The 16,345-nt window shown below is 34.0% G+C and overlaps 1 protein-coding gene and 1 long non-coding RNA gene across 2 annotated transcripts in view; one reads left to right on the top strand and one right to left on the bottom strand.

Moving 5' to 3' along the window:
• LOC149793911 (uncharacterized) overlaps positions 1 to 16,345 on the bottom strand; it is a 96,183-nt gene that overhangs the window by 46,703 nt on the left and 33,135 nt on the right. The gene's annotated exons all lie outside the window — the stretch shown is intronic.
• The window catches only part of LOC149793912 (uncharacterized), a 41,244-nt gene that overhangs the window by 9,505 nt on the left and 15,394 nt on the right, over positions 1 to 16,345 (top strand). The window contains exons 5-7 of the mRNA XM_089967859.1: positions 4,043 to 4,142; positions 9,261 to 9,358; positions 15,623 to 15,694. Of these exons, the coding sequence (XP_089823985.1) occupies positions 4,043 to 4,142; positions 9,261 to 9,358; positions 15,623 to 15,694 (270 nt within the window). The remainder of the gene's footprint in view (positions 1 to 4,042; positions 4,143 to 9,260; positions 9,359 to 15,622; positions 15,695 to 16,345) is intronic.

Genomic DNA, 16,345 nt, shown 5'->3' with positions numbered 1-16,345 from the left:
TTTTGATGTCTGAAAAAGCAGTGAATAATTGTCAAAATTTGGATGAATGTTTTCTTGTATGTTCTACCAAAATATTGGTCTTGATTGTTTTCGTATCAACCGTTTGGCTACCACAAAACGAGGTTGTTGTTGTTGTAGGGTGTAACGCCATTTTTCAGCACACGCTAGGCTATACATGGCAGCCAGTATTAATGGTGGAGGAAGAACCCGGGAAAACCCCGGAAAGAACCACCGGCCCACGAGAAACTACTGGCAAGCTTCGTCACATACCCACATTAGCCGAATCCGAGACTCGAACCCACGCAGACAGAAGTGAGATGGCAGTGATCCTTAACGGAGAGCGCATTAGACCACTCGGCCACTCGGGGCCCCACAAAACGAGGTAGAAATCGAAATTTATTATCTGTAAAAACAATCAAAGGTCCAGGTATTAAACTTTCAAGGAAATATTTAGCATGACATGATTTACAAAATAGTTTCCCTTTGTTGCATGGTAGCAAATCATAAACGTAATTTTCACATTTCCTTTAAATATTTTCCTTAATTGTTATCAAATGGTATTGATCAATTCCTAATGACATGTTCTGCTTAATGTTTTACAACATCCATAACTATCCTTTCCCCCACACCAACCACGTAGAAAACATGTTATGACATTTTTAAAACTACAGTGACATTTTTAAATTAAACTTGATAATTTCGTCTCTTCGTATACTTTCTACAACAGTTGCATTTTGGACGACTGCGAAGTCGTTTGATTGGTTTAATGCAACCAAGATGAAAATGATTTCAACCTAGTTTAATCAGCATGATGGTATACTATTTGGCTTTCAGTCTAATTCGACCATAGTGAGTGAGATTAATCACACATGTGACTCTTATAATTGACTGTTTTATCCAACACAATTTTCAGTTGCCTCCTTCATAATTCATTTCATAGTATGAAACGAAAATCAATAATGGGTTATATTTAAGGTTAATTCATTTTAATGTTAATTCCATCTAGTTTTCAATTAGCTGCATAAGTGTACGCATGTTTTCTATACACAGACTTTAATATCTGTATATCTTCATTTATTATGGTCAAAAATTACACTATTGGTAAACTTGCGATGTACACGTGTTGTTCACTTTGACCTACTTTCAGTGACTGACTGGACAAAAATGTAATGATTGTATTTGGCCTCTGTTTTGTTTATCTCTGCATCCATTGCTACCGAACTTACTACAACGTTGCATTGTATGAAGCTGAATTGCGTACAAGAGCTAGATTGCTAGAACGTAATTTCCATATTTTATTAAAAACTTGATTCATCTGTGTCCATCCTTCCTGTCTGAGCTGTATATTTTCAGACGCATGTATAATGCGATTAACCTATGCTGCGCATGACAATTGGGTAACTGTATTCTACTTTTCAGAAATTATTTACAATTTCTCCATAGCTGTTCCCATAACGACCACACCTAAAATATTGCAGCTGAACGTCTAAGAAGAGTGCAATTTAGGTGGTCATTTCTGAGGTCATAATTAGGCAACTGTAATTAACCTTTCAGAATTTGTTTCAAATTAGTGAAAATGATTTCCATCCTCTTTGTTGGTGCTGCAATTGTTTGGCAGCTACATCTGTTGACAATAAATTTACTCTTTTTTTGTATCTCTAGGTTTAAATTGCATCCTTTATTGTCATCGAATTCATTTTGCACAACCTATACAAAATCAATGGAGCACTAATATTTGGCTATAATTTCATCGAATTTATTTTGTACAAGTTAATAAATCTAAGTAACGCTAATATTTGGCTTTCCAAATAAGACTCAAAACTGTTGACTGGTACATTTATCTTTATTAAAGTTTAATGAATTTAGTATTTAACAGAATTGCACCTATAAAGCTGTACTAAAATGTGATTGTACTATATGACTTTGATTTATCTACAACGTTAGATATCAGGTTACACCTTATCTATAATTGTATGATACTTTTTATAATGCTGAATCACAATGTGATTAATATTTAGCAACTTAATACATTTTCCAATTTATATATTTTTATTGTTGTTTCAAAAACTTATTAAAATGGATAGAGAGGAAACAGATGTATTAATGGAAAGGAATTGACGTGAGTTTATATTTCCTTAACAAAGTTTTAATTGTACTACTCATGGACAAATAAGAACAATTTTAATGTAGTTAATTTATCTACCTCCTGTTAAGTTTACTGTGTATAAACTGGTGCATGTAATAATTTTATATCGTCGACTCTTATTCTATCAATGTTGATAATTATAATTTCCTTCTTCGAGACATCATTCTTAACTAATTTAAGAGAGGAATGTAACCTCTTTGTTTGATCGTTGGCTATACTACATTTAAAAGTGTTAAAAATATTAGCGATGTCGGCGCTGAATCTGATTTTACAAGCAAATGGGTAGGTGTAAGGTTTTCAGACGTGACAGCCCGCAGCGTATTTATTAAAGGAGAAAATCCGTATTTGTATTCACAGGGTACAAATCTGACACAGCGCGCAATGTATATGCCAAATGAGAAATTACATATGTGCTTTCACATGGTCGATATACGAAAACTACGTACCTTTGAACGTTGCAAATCTGAAAACAGTCGAACAACTGAACATTTTATAAACGTATTTTCTTTCACGAGAGAGAGAGAGAGAGAGAGAGAGAGAGAGAGAGAGAGAGAGAGAGAGAGAGGGAGAGAGGATGAGATGGGGTGGGGGAGAGTAGGGCCGACATACTGACAGTCGAACGTTGTATCGTGTACTTTCACCCCATAATAAATTGAGGGGAACTCGATAACTTATTAGGCAAAATAACAGTTTTACGTTCGTTTATACAGAATCGATAATTTGCCTGAAAATGTGCAATGACTTATCTTTATATGTAAACGAATGCTTTAAACTATCATGGTTAGACAAATGGAAATTATATTGCTAAAAATTAAAGTTCGATTTAAAGACCAGCGTTTAATTGTTGTTATATAAAATAGAGTATATCGGACCTACAACGGAGCGTATGGGTCTGTCAACGTCCTGTGACGCACTGACATAATGCATTGCTTGATGACAGAATACATTGCTTGTTGCAGCAGCAGACTGACGTACTGTGTACACAATGATGTGAAAGATGGTGTGCGTAACAAAATGTATTGGGTTCCAAGCTGTGTTGAGGCTAGCATTGTGCATGAATACTTTAGTATTGACTAATTAAAAATGAAATTCTAGCAGGGCCCCTGGTGACCAAGTGGTGAAATACACTCGCCTTTACAGATCACTGACACATTTCACTTATGTTAACGTAATCTCGATTCACATCAGATCGACCAACGTGGGCATGTGAGAAAGCTTGCCAGTACCTTCCCGTGGGCCGGTGGTTTTTCACAAGGTCCTCCCGGGTTCTTCCTCCATCAAATACAGTGATCGCCATGTACGGCCTGTCATGTGCTGAAAATGGCATTAAAACAACAAAACCAAAATATGCCAGCATGTACAAATCTTGCATAGCACGCATAGCATTTCGCCCAGATTTAAGTGAACATGTCTAAATTAATATTTTGATGAAATATCACACTGACCAGTTAGATAATGTTTGTACCTGCGATGAACATAAATCAGCAAAAACTATCGATCAAAAAAATATTTTCCTAAATATCAGACATCTTTAACTTGTATTCATACACCTACACATAGTAATATTCTCTAATCCATACCTTTACTATGTGTTCAATGCAGGCGTCTTGCTAACTTCATAAATGAAAGATGGTTTTCAAAGCTTCAAAATCAGAGAATTTACATACGTATACGTGCATTTGATAAATACTCAGACTAAGGATAATGATAATAATAGTGATAATAATACGGACTTGGACTGATTTCTTACTATATCGTATCTGTTATGGGATTTACCTGAACAAGGGAAGCTTAATCACAGCTTCAAGGAGCGGAGTTGGGTCTGAAACTATTTGTCCAAATTAAGTATTTTATCTCGTGCTTATCATTTAGACAACTGGTTTTTTTTTCTTGCAGAAGTGCTCAGTATCACTTGTTGCCAAACGAGATGTGATTGTCACCTGTATAGAATGTTGCAACGTGGACTTTTGCAATAGAGAGGGGTGTGGAATAAGTGGTAAGTATAGGTGAACTGCAGAAAAATAAGGGAAATAAACAGCTCTAGCTGTACTACAGGGGAATACAGTTGTCTGAAATGGGACCATATAGCCTCAGTGGAAATTAACCTAATGACACTATCATGGTTGTGGGATGATGTTACATCAATGGAAATTGTATGGTTTCAAATAGAAACGGTAATGCTAAAATTGGTTCAAAGGTTTAACATTGTCGGACTGTATGTCCTCAAGGAAAACTGTAAGGCCTCTTATGGAGTTGTAATGTTAAAAACTTAACTATAACCAATGCACCGTTGAACTAACACGTCATCTACCGAGTAACACCAAATACGCCTATCGAGTGCCTAATTCCCACACTTACTAACAAATTCGCTGTTTGAGTGACCAAAACCCACACTCACTAATTAGCGAAAACGGTCGGAATATACACAAACACACTATGCACACAAACACATTTCTATCCTATCACAGAATTGATCTAATTCTCTCACTAAACGACTACCCTTTTTCACTTGATAAACATTGACAGAAAGGGTGTTAGGAGTTCAATGATGTACAGGGCACGTCTCAATCTTCACTTTGTGAAAACATTAGGCTTAGTTGTGCCACCTTTGATTAAAAAATCTTACTGATGATGCCATGAGAGCGAATCAACCTATGGTAACATACAGTTATGCCAAGACGGTAAAATTAGTTTGCCACATTGTCAAACTAGGTCAGCAATTGGCAGATAGCTAAGGTCTTCTTGTACTTTAAGGTATCACGGTACCAATTGTTTTTCCATATACCTCAATGGTAATGTTTTGTGAAATAAATATACTTTCTGTCCTACTTGGGCATGCATGTCACACACTATCATATAGAACAATGCTAGATTGTCAATTTGACAATGACATAACCAGGTACTCCATTGCATTTAAGAGAGACAACTCTACTGGAACTAGACAGGGGTAAGAGTTATCTAGTCACAACAAGCACATTTTCAGCCATGTGTACCATATTTTAAAAAAATCATAAAAAATATAAAATATGATCTAGATAGAAATTAACACAAACTAACATGTTGCCAAGAGGCTCAACATTTCTTTAAGCTAAACAGAAAGTACAACTCTTACATAATGCACCAATCACAGCTAGTGTTGTTCTTTAATTCTGAATACAATGTTCCATACACCTTAAGCTCCGCCCACCTGGACTTGCGCAATTGGTACCGTTATACCTTAAAGTTGAGACATGTTCTACTTGAGTTTGAAAATGGAACAGCTATGGTCCAATATAGCTGTGGATCATACACTGCGTGTTAATGTTACGTAAAGATAATTTGGGTTTGCGTCTGTAGAAACAAACAAACTTTAGTCCCATGACATGAAAATTACACGATATGTAAGAGCTTTGGTTGCAATGCATGTACCCATACAATATTTAAACATACAAAAGTATGTGTGTGTGTCTGTGTGTGTGTGTGTGTGTGTGTGTGTGTGTGTGATTTGGATTTTAACCTAATCTTAACAGTTTGTCAGCTATATCGTTACGACATCTGCAGAGTGCCAGTTTATAGTGATTAGAACTTGGGTATCATGCTGCAGATATGTAGCATCATGTCCCTAGTCACATTATCCTGACACCAGGTCGACCAGTCCTAACACTAAACTCTTAATACTGAGCGCCAAGCGAGGCAGCTGTTAGTAACATTTTTTGAAGTCTTTGGTATGACTCGGCCGAAGTTCAAACTCGTGACTTCCCGCATCCGAAGCTAACGCTCTAACCACTTAGGCCACCGGGGCAGTTGATACAAGAGTTAAAAAAGTAACTGTTTGAAGAGCTTATAGATTTTTTTTGCTCAGCCATGTAGTATTTACAACGCGTCGATATTCAAAATTTGTGTGATCAACCACGCATACTTTGGTAAGCATGAAACGTATTTAAATTGCGACGAATATGTTCTTCAAAGAGGGACTGGATTTTTCATTGCATTTGAATATGTGCAAAGTCTCTGAAAATACAGCTGTAAAATCTGATACCGCTCTTCTAAACTTTCTATGTGGACTCGTGTTCTGGACCCACCCAGACAATGTAGCGACAGTACATACACAATCAGGAATGTTTCTTATAGGTTCAACATTTATACTTCCAGTCGTGCCACATCTAAAACATGTTCTATCGTCTTCTTGTCACAAGTTATAAAATCCAACTCTAACTAAAGATTCTGTCGTAGGTCCTACCATAATAGGCTATTTAAATCTGAACGTTTAAATTAAGCTTTCAGAAGCTTCCTAGTCGATAAAAGTAACAGGAAATGTATATTAATATTTGTCAAATGCATTTTTATTCTGGAAATCATGTGAACACCAACATTAATTATGGTCAACTAATATTGGCTTCCTGACGTGATCTTAGGTAAGAACAGACACGGTCTACCATTATTCTGCGAAATGGTTCGTCAAGTGCAGGAATATGTTGCAGATGAGCCTTAAATGTCTTTTGGTTGGTTGTCCTTCCATTTGAATATTGTGACAAGGTCTACAGCATTCAAGAACATCACTTTTCTACTTTTGGCCGATACAAATGATTCAAGATCTTGCCATGTCCTTTTTCTTCCTAAATGATCAGCCAAAAGAGTTTCAGGTGCAAGACTATGAATGTCATTGTTCACAACATAATAAACAACTTGTGTGCCTTCAGCTCCGCTAATAGTTCTTTAAAACAAATGGAATCTCAGGATGTTGTTGCTGTTTGCCAATGAGCTAGTTTGTTTTGTAACCCTGATTGCGGTAGATATAATGAGTAAGAAAAAGATGATCACCCCTATCATGACCTACTAATTGGGCAATATTGCGAGCAAAATAACGTATCAAGACTCTGATAAATAAGTGTGTCGTCTATAGAATTAATATCCCGATCACCGTTATTTTCAAGATCTCTTTTTGACATAGCTCTGGTAACTTCCCAGGCTGGTTACAAGTCACTGATTTAATTCTGGATCACTTTTTTGATTTAAACAAGGCTTGTCATTTACAACTGGATTAACCACAACGCTATATGCAGCTAGAGCATTGCCTACTTACAAGTGAATACCCTCCGGAGGTGAAGATGTCACTTTTCCGGCTGTCCCGTGTCGTGAGATTAAGCCTAATGCCAAACTGACACATTTGAGAGGAACATTAAGAAAGCATCACCATATTCCCTGAATAAGAACACTTTCATCAGAAGAGGACTTCTCAGACAAGGGAAACGTGTCTGATAACAAGAGCATGTATCCCCTAATAGTTTAATAGGTATAGGCTTGACAGAATCACAACTAAGTGACACAGAAACATTCGATATGAATTGTTCATGATTATCCATAATAAAATCCGACTAGAGTTTGTTTGACCGAACCAATATGTCGCTTTCAATATAAGACCGTGATTTTGACCTCTTTAAAGTAATGAAATTTAGAATAGATTTGCATTGATTATGCTTCGTATTTTTCAATCTGTACCGATTAGAAATGGGGTGCCTTTCTTCTTATAATAAGTACATTTAGGAAGATATAAAGAGTTCTAACCACTCGTATCAGACGTTTAATTCCGATACGTTTTGATATCTAGGAATTTGGAAGTACTCGTATAACACTGAGATGATATTTATACCAAAACTACTAAGAGGAAGACTTACTGACAAATTATACTTTGTGAGTCAAGCAATAATCATCAACTGTGCCAGAAGCATATTCCAATACTTTTTTTTGTCTACAACTCCCAAACTTGTATCGATATGCTTAGGTACCAACTCATAAGCCTTCAAAATACACTAATCAGCACTTTATTGCACCGACAGTAAAGCGTAGATTTCAGGTGTTTTGTCAATAGGTACACTTTGTCTATGATAAAGTCCATTGATTTCTTAGCTATTTCAAGTGGCAGCAATTTTTCCTATGTGAGGAAAGTCTTTATCTACGTTTTTTTTTTAAGAACGGGTACTATTGTAATATTCTGACAACGTCAAAACCCGAGGTTGTTTCTAAAGAGGGATATGGTGAGTGTGATGCGGATGACGGTTCTATTCATTTTAACATATATTGCATTTCGATTTCTTTTCTTTCTATTTTCAATTCATCATCTTCTTTATCTCCCTGGCACTCGCTTTTCTTTCTCTGCATGTGCATTTGATCCTCATTTTCCCGTGTCTGCATGTTTATTTCTCTATCTTTATCTTCTCTCTTCATCAGTATTTTTCTCTCTTTTCTCTCTCCGTCTCCGTCTCTCTCTGCTTATGCATGTCTCACCTTGTCTCTTTCTGAATGGGATTTTCTATAATTTCTTTCTGATTGTACAAATATTCTTGAATATGTTAATGTTCCAATAGTCTTGATGTGTCACAATGCTATCTTTCAGAATGTGTTTGAATGAGTTAAGAAAAAGTAGTGCCCAATACATCTATTTAATAGATTCACCTTTTTTGGTTTTCAGACACAGAACGAAAATCTTACAATTTTGCAATACAACCAAACCTTAGATTAAAGACTCATTTTGACGTAGTTTGACGATATCCAAAATGAATTGCCATTCTTTTACAGCACCACTTTTCCTTATGAAACATTTTCCTCATCGTGTGAAATTTAGAGTGACATGTACAAACATTTAAATCAATCGTACTCCACTTAATTCTGGTCTTCATTTCCACATCGTTATGGTCTTGTGATTTTTTAAAATATAGTTGAAACTATTAATTTAGGACATAAAGGTGCATATTTATTTAAATCCGCTATAGGTTCCACACGGATCAAATAATGTATCAAAGGGATCCGACAAGTCCATTCTTAATGTTAACAGGCAACTGCATGCCTTTAGGTGAGCATAGAAATTGTCTTGTAAATGGCAAGTGCAACACCGAATAGAAAATGTATGTATGTATGTATGTATGTCTGTCTGTCTGTCTGTGTATGTATGTGTGTGTGTGTGTATATGTATGTATGTATGTATTTATACATGCATGCATATGATTATTCTCTAATTATTAATGTATTTAAATAGTTTCTACTGCAGTTGATGAGCAACATTCTCAGTCAATGAAAGACACAATTTAAATTTAAAATCATATTTAAAAACACGGTCATTTAAATTGATTCTTGACAGTTGTGCCACCAGAGAATAGAGGACCATATTGTTTCCACTGTGAGGTTCAGGAAAGCCAAAATTCTTGTCGTGACGTTACTCTTTGCGGTCTTGATGAAGTAAGTTAAATCTTGCTTTTTATTATTAGCGTTTTGATACCATATTTATGGCAATATTACAGACTGGCTGCTCAAATGAACGTCAGGAGGTTAATTGCAAGAAGCCATAAAAACTCGTGATGTAATTGAATCAAATATGTTTAAAATTTATACCCAGTGTCTTCATGACCTGATGCCGTGAATCAAATATGTATAACATTTATGCTGAGTATATTCATGACCGGATAAAATAAATCAAATATGTATAACATTTATATCCAGTGTCTTCTTGACTAGATAACAATGAATGAATATGTATAACATTTATATCCAGCGTCTTCTTGACTGGATAACAATGAATCAAATATGTATAACATTTATATCCAGTGTCTCAATGACTGGATGTAAAATGAATCAAATACGTACAACATTTAACCCAGTGTCTTCATGACTGGATAAAAATGAATCAAATATGCATTTGTACCCAGTTTCTTCATGACTGGATATAAATAAATCAAATACGTATACAATTTATTCCCTGACTCATCAAAATCTGGATGAAAAAGCAGAGGTTTACACTGTACAGTATATATTTTGCAACCTGCCCTGCAACAAAAGTTCACGGAAATCCGACCGGTGTCTCATATAATGTATAATAATGTATACAATGTTCACCAGGACATACACTATTTATTTTTTGTTTGTGCCACATTCAGTCAAATTATCATTAATCTGATAATTGTTTCTGTGGCAGACAAATATGGGCTCAAAATCACCGTAACTCAGGTTTTCTGCCAAATATGGCTTAAAACCTATATATCTCTCCAATGAAACCGTATATTTTAATTTAATGTATTTGTTTCATTTTAGATGGTTTTTATTATATATTTTATGCTATTTAATGTGACCAGGGATACTCTAGGAAGAATTAAAAGCTGACTAAAGGCATTCTATTAGTGAACCGTATAACAAAATTTTCACAATTCAGATTGTTATATTGCATCAATTTATTATTATTATTATTATTATTATTATTATTATTATTATTATTATTATTATTATTATTATTATCATTATTATTATTATTATTATTTACATCATAATGCATGCTGTAACTTGATAATAATTAATGAAACAAAGTTTTGGATTGGAGTAGGGTGTCGTTATGAAAATAATTGAATAAAATCATTAGTATTGCATCGTATTAGATACAAAGAATGGATGTGATACAGTTTTAAGCTTATTATATGCAGTACAGTCCTTATTAAGAACTGGTTTACTTTTCAATCGAATGCACATGTTTGACCAGTATGATCTTGCCGAGGATCTTGTCTCACCAATTATATAGTTCACGGTGGGAAAGGGAATGACGTGAGAATGACGTGGAAGTGGAATTTATTTTAGAGTACAAATAGTTTCGTTACTGTCCCTTTAAAATATTTTTTCGTGATGATATATAGAGATTAAGGATATAAGTTGAGAAAAGTTCCCCCAGTAATTGCATTTGATTCTTAGAAAAGAACAGCCTAATAGTGGTCTCTATGACACGTTTACAATGGCATAACAGAGAGCAAAGTTATTAAGTATGTACTCTAAATATACTAGCTGAAACATGTGAGTAAAATACATAAACAGTGAACTAAGTCTAAGGGAAACAAATATTTCAAAGTCAAAGAAACGAATAGTTTAATTGATATCTCTCTTAAAGCGTCTTTTACATTATAGTTTAAGATGGAATACAGTATGCAGGCAAATATATATATTACTTACAACAATACTATTCTTATTGTTCATACTTGCGAGAATATTTTTATATATTAATATGATAGACATTATTAGGATATTTGTCTCTTAAAAAACATAATTTAAGGCCAAGTGAATCAATATAAAACGCACCTGAAATAAATTAAAGATGTCGCAAATACCTCCAGTCTCCATGGTGTTAATACGACTTGACTTGTATATATATATATATATATATATATATATATATATATATATATATATATATATATATATATATATATATATATATATATATATATGTATGTATGTATGTATATATGTATGGTAGTTAGCAAGACAGATTTTTCTCCTGATCCAAAGGTGTTAGTTTGTACTCTGGATTTTTCATACTGTTCAACAACAATGCTCCGCAGACAAAAAAAAGAACAAACACATATATAAACAAATATACCTTTATTGTTTCAACATCTAAATCTAGCGCGGTCACATATCCCAGCCTGGCAACACGATTTGATTCATCTGATTATTTTGACATGAAAAAAACTTTGGTGTGAGCTCTTATTTTCTCTGCAATCAGATAGGTGCGAGGACTTATCTGAAAACATGTATCTTATGAGTCGTAACAAAATACATCTCTGTAAGGCGATTGCAATTTTAATTATTATTCCACCGTGTCTACGATCGAGTATTGTGAACTTTGACAACTGCTAAGTGGAAATGTATTATTCTATATTTAATTGTTACGTACAAAGTAGATATAGCATAAATAGTGAAAGAATATCAAATTAAATACGCAATTTGCAAACCTGTTCTAGCACTAAATGCAATTGTGAATCATACCTAAATTTGAATTATATTCTCAACGTTCACTGTAATAAGGGAAACCTTGCTTGAGTATGGTCAGGAAACCAATGAAAATAATCAACACACCCACCACATAATTAGCATTGGACGGTATTATGTATATACATCCAATTGTATCTGGTCATATCACATCGAAAACACAAATCTGTTTCGTTGGCTAACCAACACAAACGCGCTGCGCTTTTAACTACATTTTCACCATGCTTACCTAGTAAGCCACTCAGTAAGTGATATGAAAGATATAATGCAAACTCGATCATGCAAATGATATGTACTTCTTTTGCTATGATTTCACATATCAAAGTTAGTCAAAAAGTGTTTGGACATATTTTGATTTACTTTACATGTAGTATATTATCCCCTCCATGGGGGAACGAAGGATGAATTTCACCTACGGTATTGACTAACATATTTTACAAGTTTAAAGAAAGTGGTTTTTTTTGGAACGGACACCAAAGGGACTAACCATATATTTCAAATGTAATGTAGGAACAGGGCAAATATTTGTTATAAGCCCAGTTGTTTCTCTGTCATTTTAGCACTGACCTGGTTCAAACGTTTCGAACTAAGTGTAATAGGGTTATTTTCGTCACAGAAATCTGTGCCTAATAGAATGCATATGATACAGCTAATTGTTTGGAAACTATGGTTATTGCAACAACAAATGAAAGCCAAAGATGTATTCTCTGTTGAAAGAAGAAAGGAAATTAATCTAGCAAAACAAACATAAATATCTTTCGAACTGGTAGCTTTCTGAGAAGTTATGGACGTTCAAATTTTATGGTCAAACCTATTGAAACAGTGTCATCAAAGTTAGGCAGAAACTGTTTGGAAACATTTTGATTTACTTTACTTGTAATATATTATCATCTCCATGGGGGAACGAAGGATGAATTTCACCTACGGTATTGATTAAAATATTTTACAAGTTTAAACAAATTGTTTGTTTTTTTGTTTCAAAAACTGTTAACGGACAACAAAGGGACTAACCATATATTTCCATTGTAATTTAGGAACAGGGCAAGGATTTCTTATAAGCCTAGTCGTTTCTCTGCCTTTTTAGTACTGACCTGATTCAAACGTTTCGAACTAAGTGTAATAGAGGTATTTTCTTAACAGCGTATATACAAGAAATCTGCGCATAATAGCATGCAGATGATACGGCTAATTGTTGGAAACTATGGTTATTGCAACAACAAATGAATGCCAAAGGTGAAGTCTGCGTTGAAAGAAAAAAGGAAATTAATCTATCAAAAACAATAATAAATATATTTCGAACTGGTAGCTTTCTGAGAAGTTATGGACGTTAACATTTTATGGTCAAACCTATTGAAACAGTGTTATTATATAAATATATGGGGGCGCTTTTAACATCGAGTTTTGAGATGAACTAAGGCAAAGAACGTGTTGGCATCACAAGCGTTGAAGGCAGCATCTATAAGTTTTAGATATTAACACATATTTGGAAGATTACAAGTACAGGATATATTTAAAATATTTAATGCTATGATTAAACCAATATTATAATATGGCTTAGAAACATTAATATTCACCAAAGAAAGAAGCAATTCAACACATACTTTGTAATAAATATCTTGACCTATCATATAATCTTAATAATTATGTTAATCTAGTTGAATGTGGACGATACTCGTTGAGTACAACTTATATATTCAGATCTGTAAAACACTGGGCAAAAACTATACATATACCAATAAGCAGATATCCTTTCCAACGTTATACTATCTAAATAATAGTGGCAGAAGCACATGGGTAAGTAAGGTTAAACTCACGTGGCTTGGGTGACATAAACAGTTCGCTAACTATGTTCAGACAACCTCAATTCGATTCTCGTTACAGATCTGGTCAAGTTAAAGAGGCGATTCTACAAAATATGTTTATTATAGTCAACACAATTCGTTATTGGATATTGAGAAATATTGAACATTACATCCGCCTTTCATTTGGAGATAAATCATTTCCATCTTTTCGATGTTTTGAAAAGGATTTAAGGATTGAACGGGGAAGACACACTAAAATTGAAACAGATATTTGAGTTTGCAAATTATGTCTTTAAGAAAATAGCAAGTCTATAGAACATGAGTATCACAACGAGATGTATTGTATCAACCCTACAGTAGATACATTAAAAAAGTACTGATCATTTAAAACATAAAGCTTATTAAAAGTGTTTCAAAATATCAACAACTAAACCAGTCTAATTTGCTATACTGTATTATACTTTGCTGTATTATGTTTTGCATGGGTCCGGAGGCCTAAAGCACTGAATTGTAAGGAGTTTATTTCTTCTTATCAGCAACAGCGGCTGATATGTATATTGTAAGTTCCATTCCTAGGTGTGGCAAATAGGTGTTTGGAGTGAAGATAGGTTCAGGTGTGTGTGGTCCACCAAGGATTTTAAATACACAATTTCTTTGAACGTTTCCTCGCATCCAAAGAAAGACTACAACAGAAAGGAAGATATGATTTTGTGTACTATACGATTTTCTACTTTTATTTAGGTACAATGAAATTTCATTGATCAGTATATTCGTGATCGTGTCAATCTATGATATGTTTCCCAATTCAAAAAGTAACATATTGAATGAAACAAAAGCCAATAATTGTGTCACAATTTTTATTTCTAATCGTGCCTTCCTAAATCTTACTTAATATTACTCGAGCTGTATAAAGTTATGGACATCAACCTACTACATAAGTACTTATGAACAAAAATGTCATTAAATGAATTCATATTACTCTTTTGTCACTTGATGTTATAATATACACTGAAATCAGGACTAGTTCAATCAAGTATGGACGTAGAGATTGCCTTTTCATTCTGAAGCATATTTTTTTATATCCAACCAGATACTTGAATGTTTTGTTGCCCTTTATGCCTAAGTTGGTGCCTATTCCTATCAATTACTCGTGTTACTAAGAATACATATTTACATTAGACATTAGACATTGTCGTGTAATCGGATTCATTACAAATTTACAGTAGTAAATTCGACAAAGTTACGCTGCAGTTTGGTAAATACTTGGACAAGAGAAGAAGTTTCAGAATTTAATCATTCAAATGAAATATAAATATTAGCAGATACTTTAAAATGATTTCTTCTTTTTTAGACAAATATTAATAATGCTATAGTTGCTGCGAATGAAACGTTATCATTTTATCACAATGTGCTCTGCAAAGTGTCTAAAAGGAAGAAAAAGGAAAAAAATATTACAACTCTAAAATACGTAGAACCTATTTACTACGGAGCAGCTGAAAGTTTCCTTTACAAGAAAGAGACGTTAGTACATCATCTATTATATGTCTATTTCGTCATCGCTTGTATTGGGCCAATCACATAAATCACTAGATACTGATCTACAACATCGTTCAAAGATATGATTTACTTCCGAGTTATCTCATGTTTTGTTTCACATTGATGGTCGATGGAAAACTCATGTATACATATATGTTCAAGATTTTCCAGCCCACATTTTCACAATATGTGTAATCCAGAATAAAATAACCAAGTATTGAGATAAAGAAACAAAATATTCAAGCTATTCAAGCAAACTAAATATTTTCACATTCCGCAGAAATGCTCTAGCATGCAAGCTAAGGGAATAAATACATACTCTGTAATGCAAGCTTTGCAATCTGAATTTATGTTTCAGGCATGTATCCTTGAACCGAGTCTGGCACATCTTCCTGACACATACTACAGAAGTAGATGTGGCGAAAAATCGGTAAGTTGAATAGTTATTAGTAATTAGTGACGATTACAGCAATCACAAGTCAACTTAATATTACATAGTAGGGTTGTATTTGGGGGACTGTCTGGGTACAAGAGGAATTCAACTTTGAGGCTACGTTGTTAGATTGTTAGAAATGGTTGACCTGAAATCGGATTACATTGTTACATTGCTAGACGTGACCTGTTATGGACAAATTTCATTTGCTTTGATTCTTTTCAAATGTAATGGTAAATCTTAATTTAAACTTAGTATTTTACTTTGAAATACGTAAGTTGATGAGCGGGAAGTCTATGGATATTGTTGCAAGAGAGTATTGATGCGTATCGTTTTGAAATATGTCAGTGAAGGTAAAGAATGGCCGTGCAAGTCTATATTCAATTCTTGAAAGATATTCTCTTCTGTGATGATAGACCATGAACCTTCCAGGCCATGTATTAGCTCATCATCATACATTTGCACTGTTGTTTCTAACTACGACTATTGTTTTGAACACCATGAAAGTTCCTCTAGTCAGGACTGTAATTTGTTTGAGTTGAGTATTTAGCAAAACATAAACAGAAATTTTGTTCTTCTGGCTATCTTGTCATTACGTGGTTTTTATTTTCTTCTTTATTAAGACTTTATTATTGTTATTGCTTTTGA

The sequence above is a fragment of the Sinohyriopsis cumingii genome, chromosome 8, assembly GCF_028554795.1.
Source record: "Sinohyriopsis cumingii isolate HCF-2022 chromosome 8, ASM2855479v2, whole genome shotgun sequence".
NCBI classification, from domain to species: Eukaryota; Metazoa; Mollusca; class Bivalvia; order Unionida; family Unionidae; genus Sinohyriopsis; species Sinohyriopsis cumingii.
Note: the sequence above shows the minus strand (reverse complement) of the source record. Positions and strands in the feature narration are given on the sequence as shown.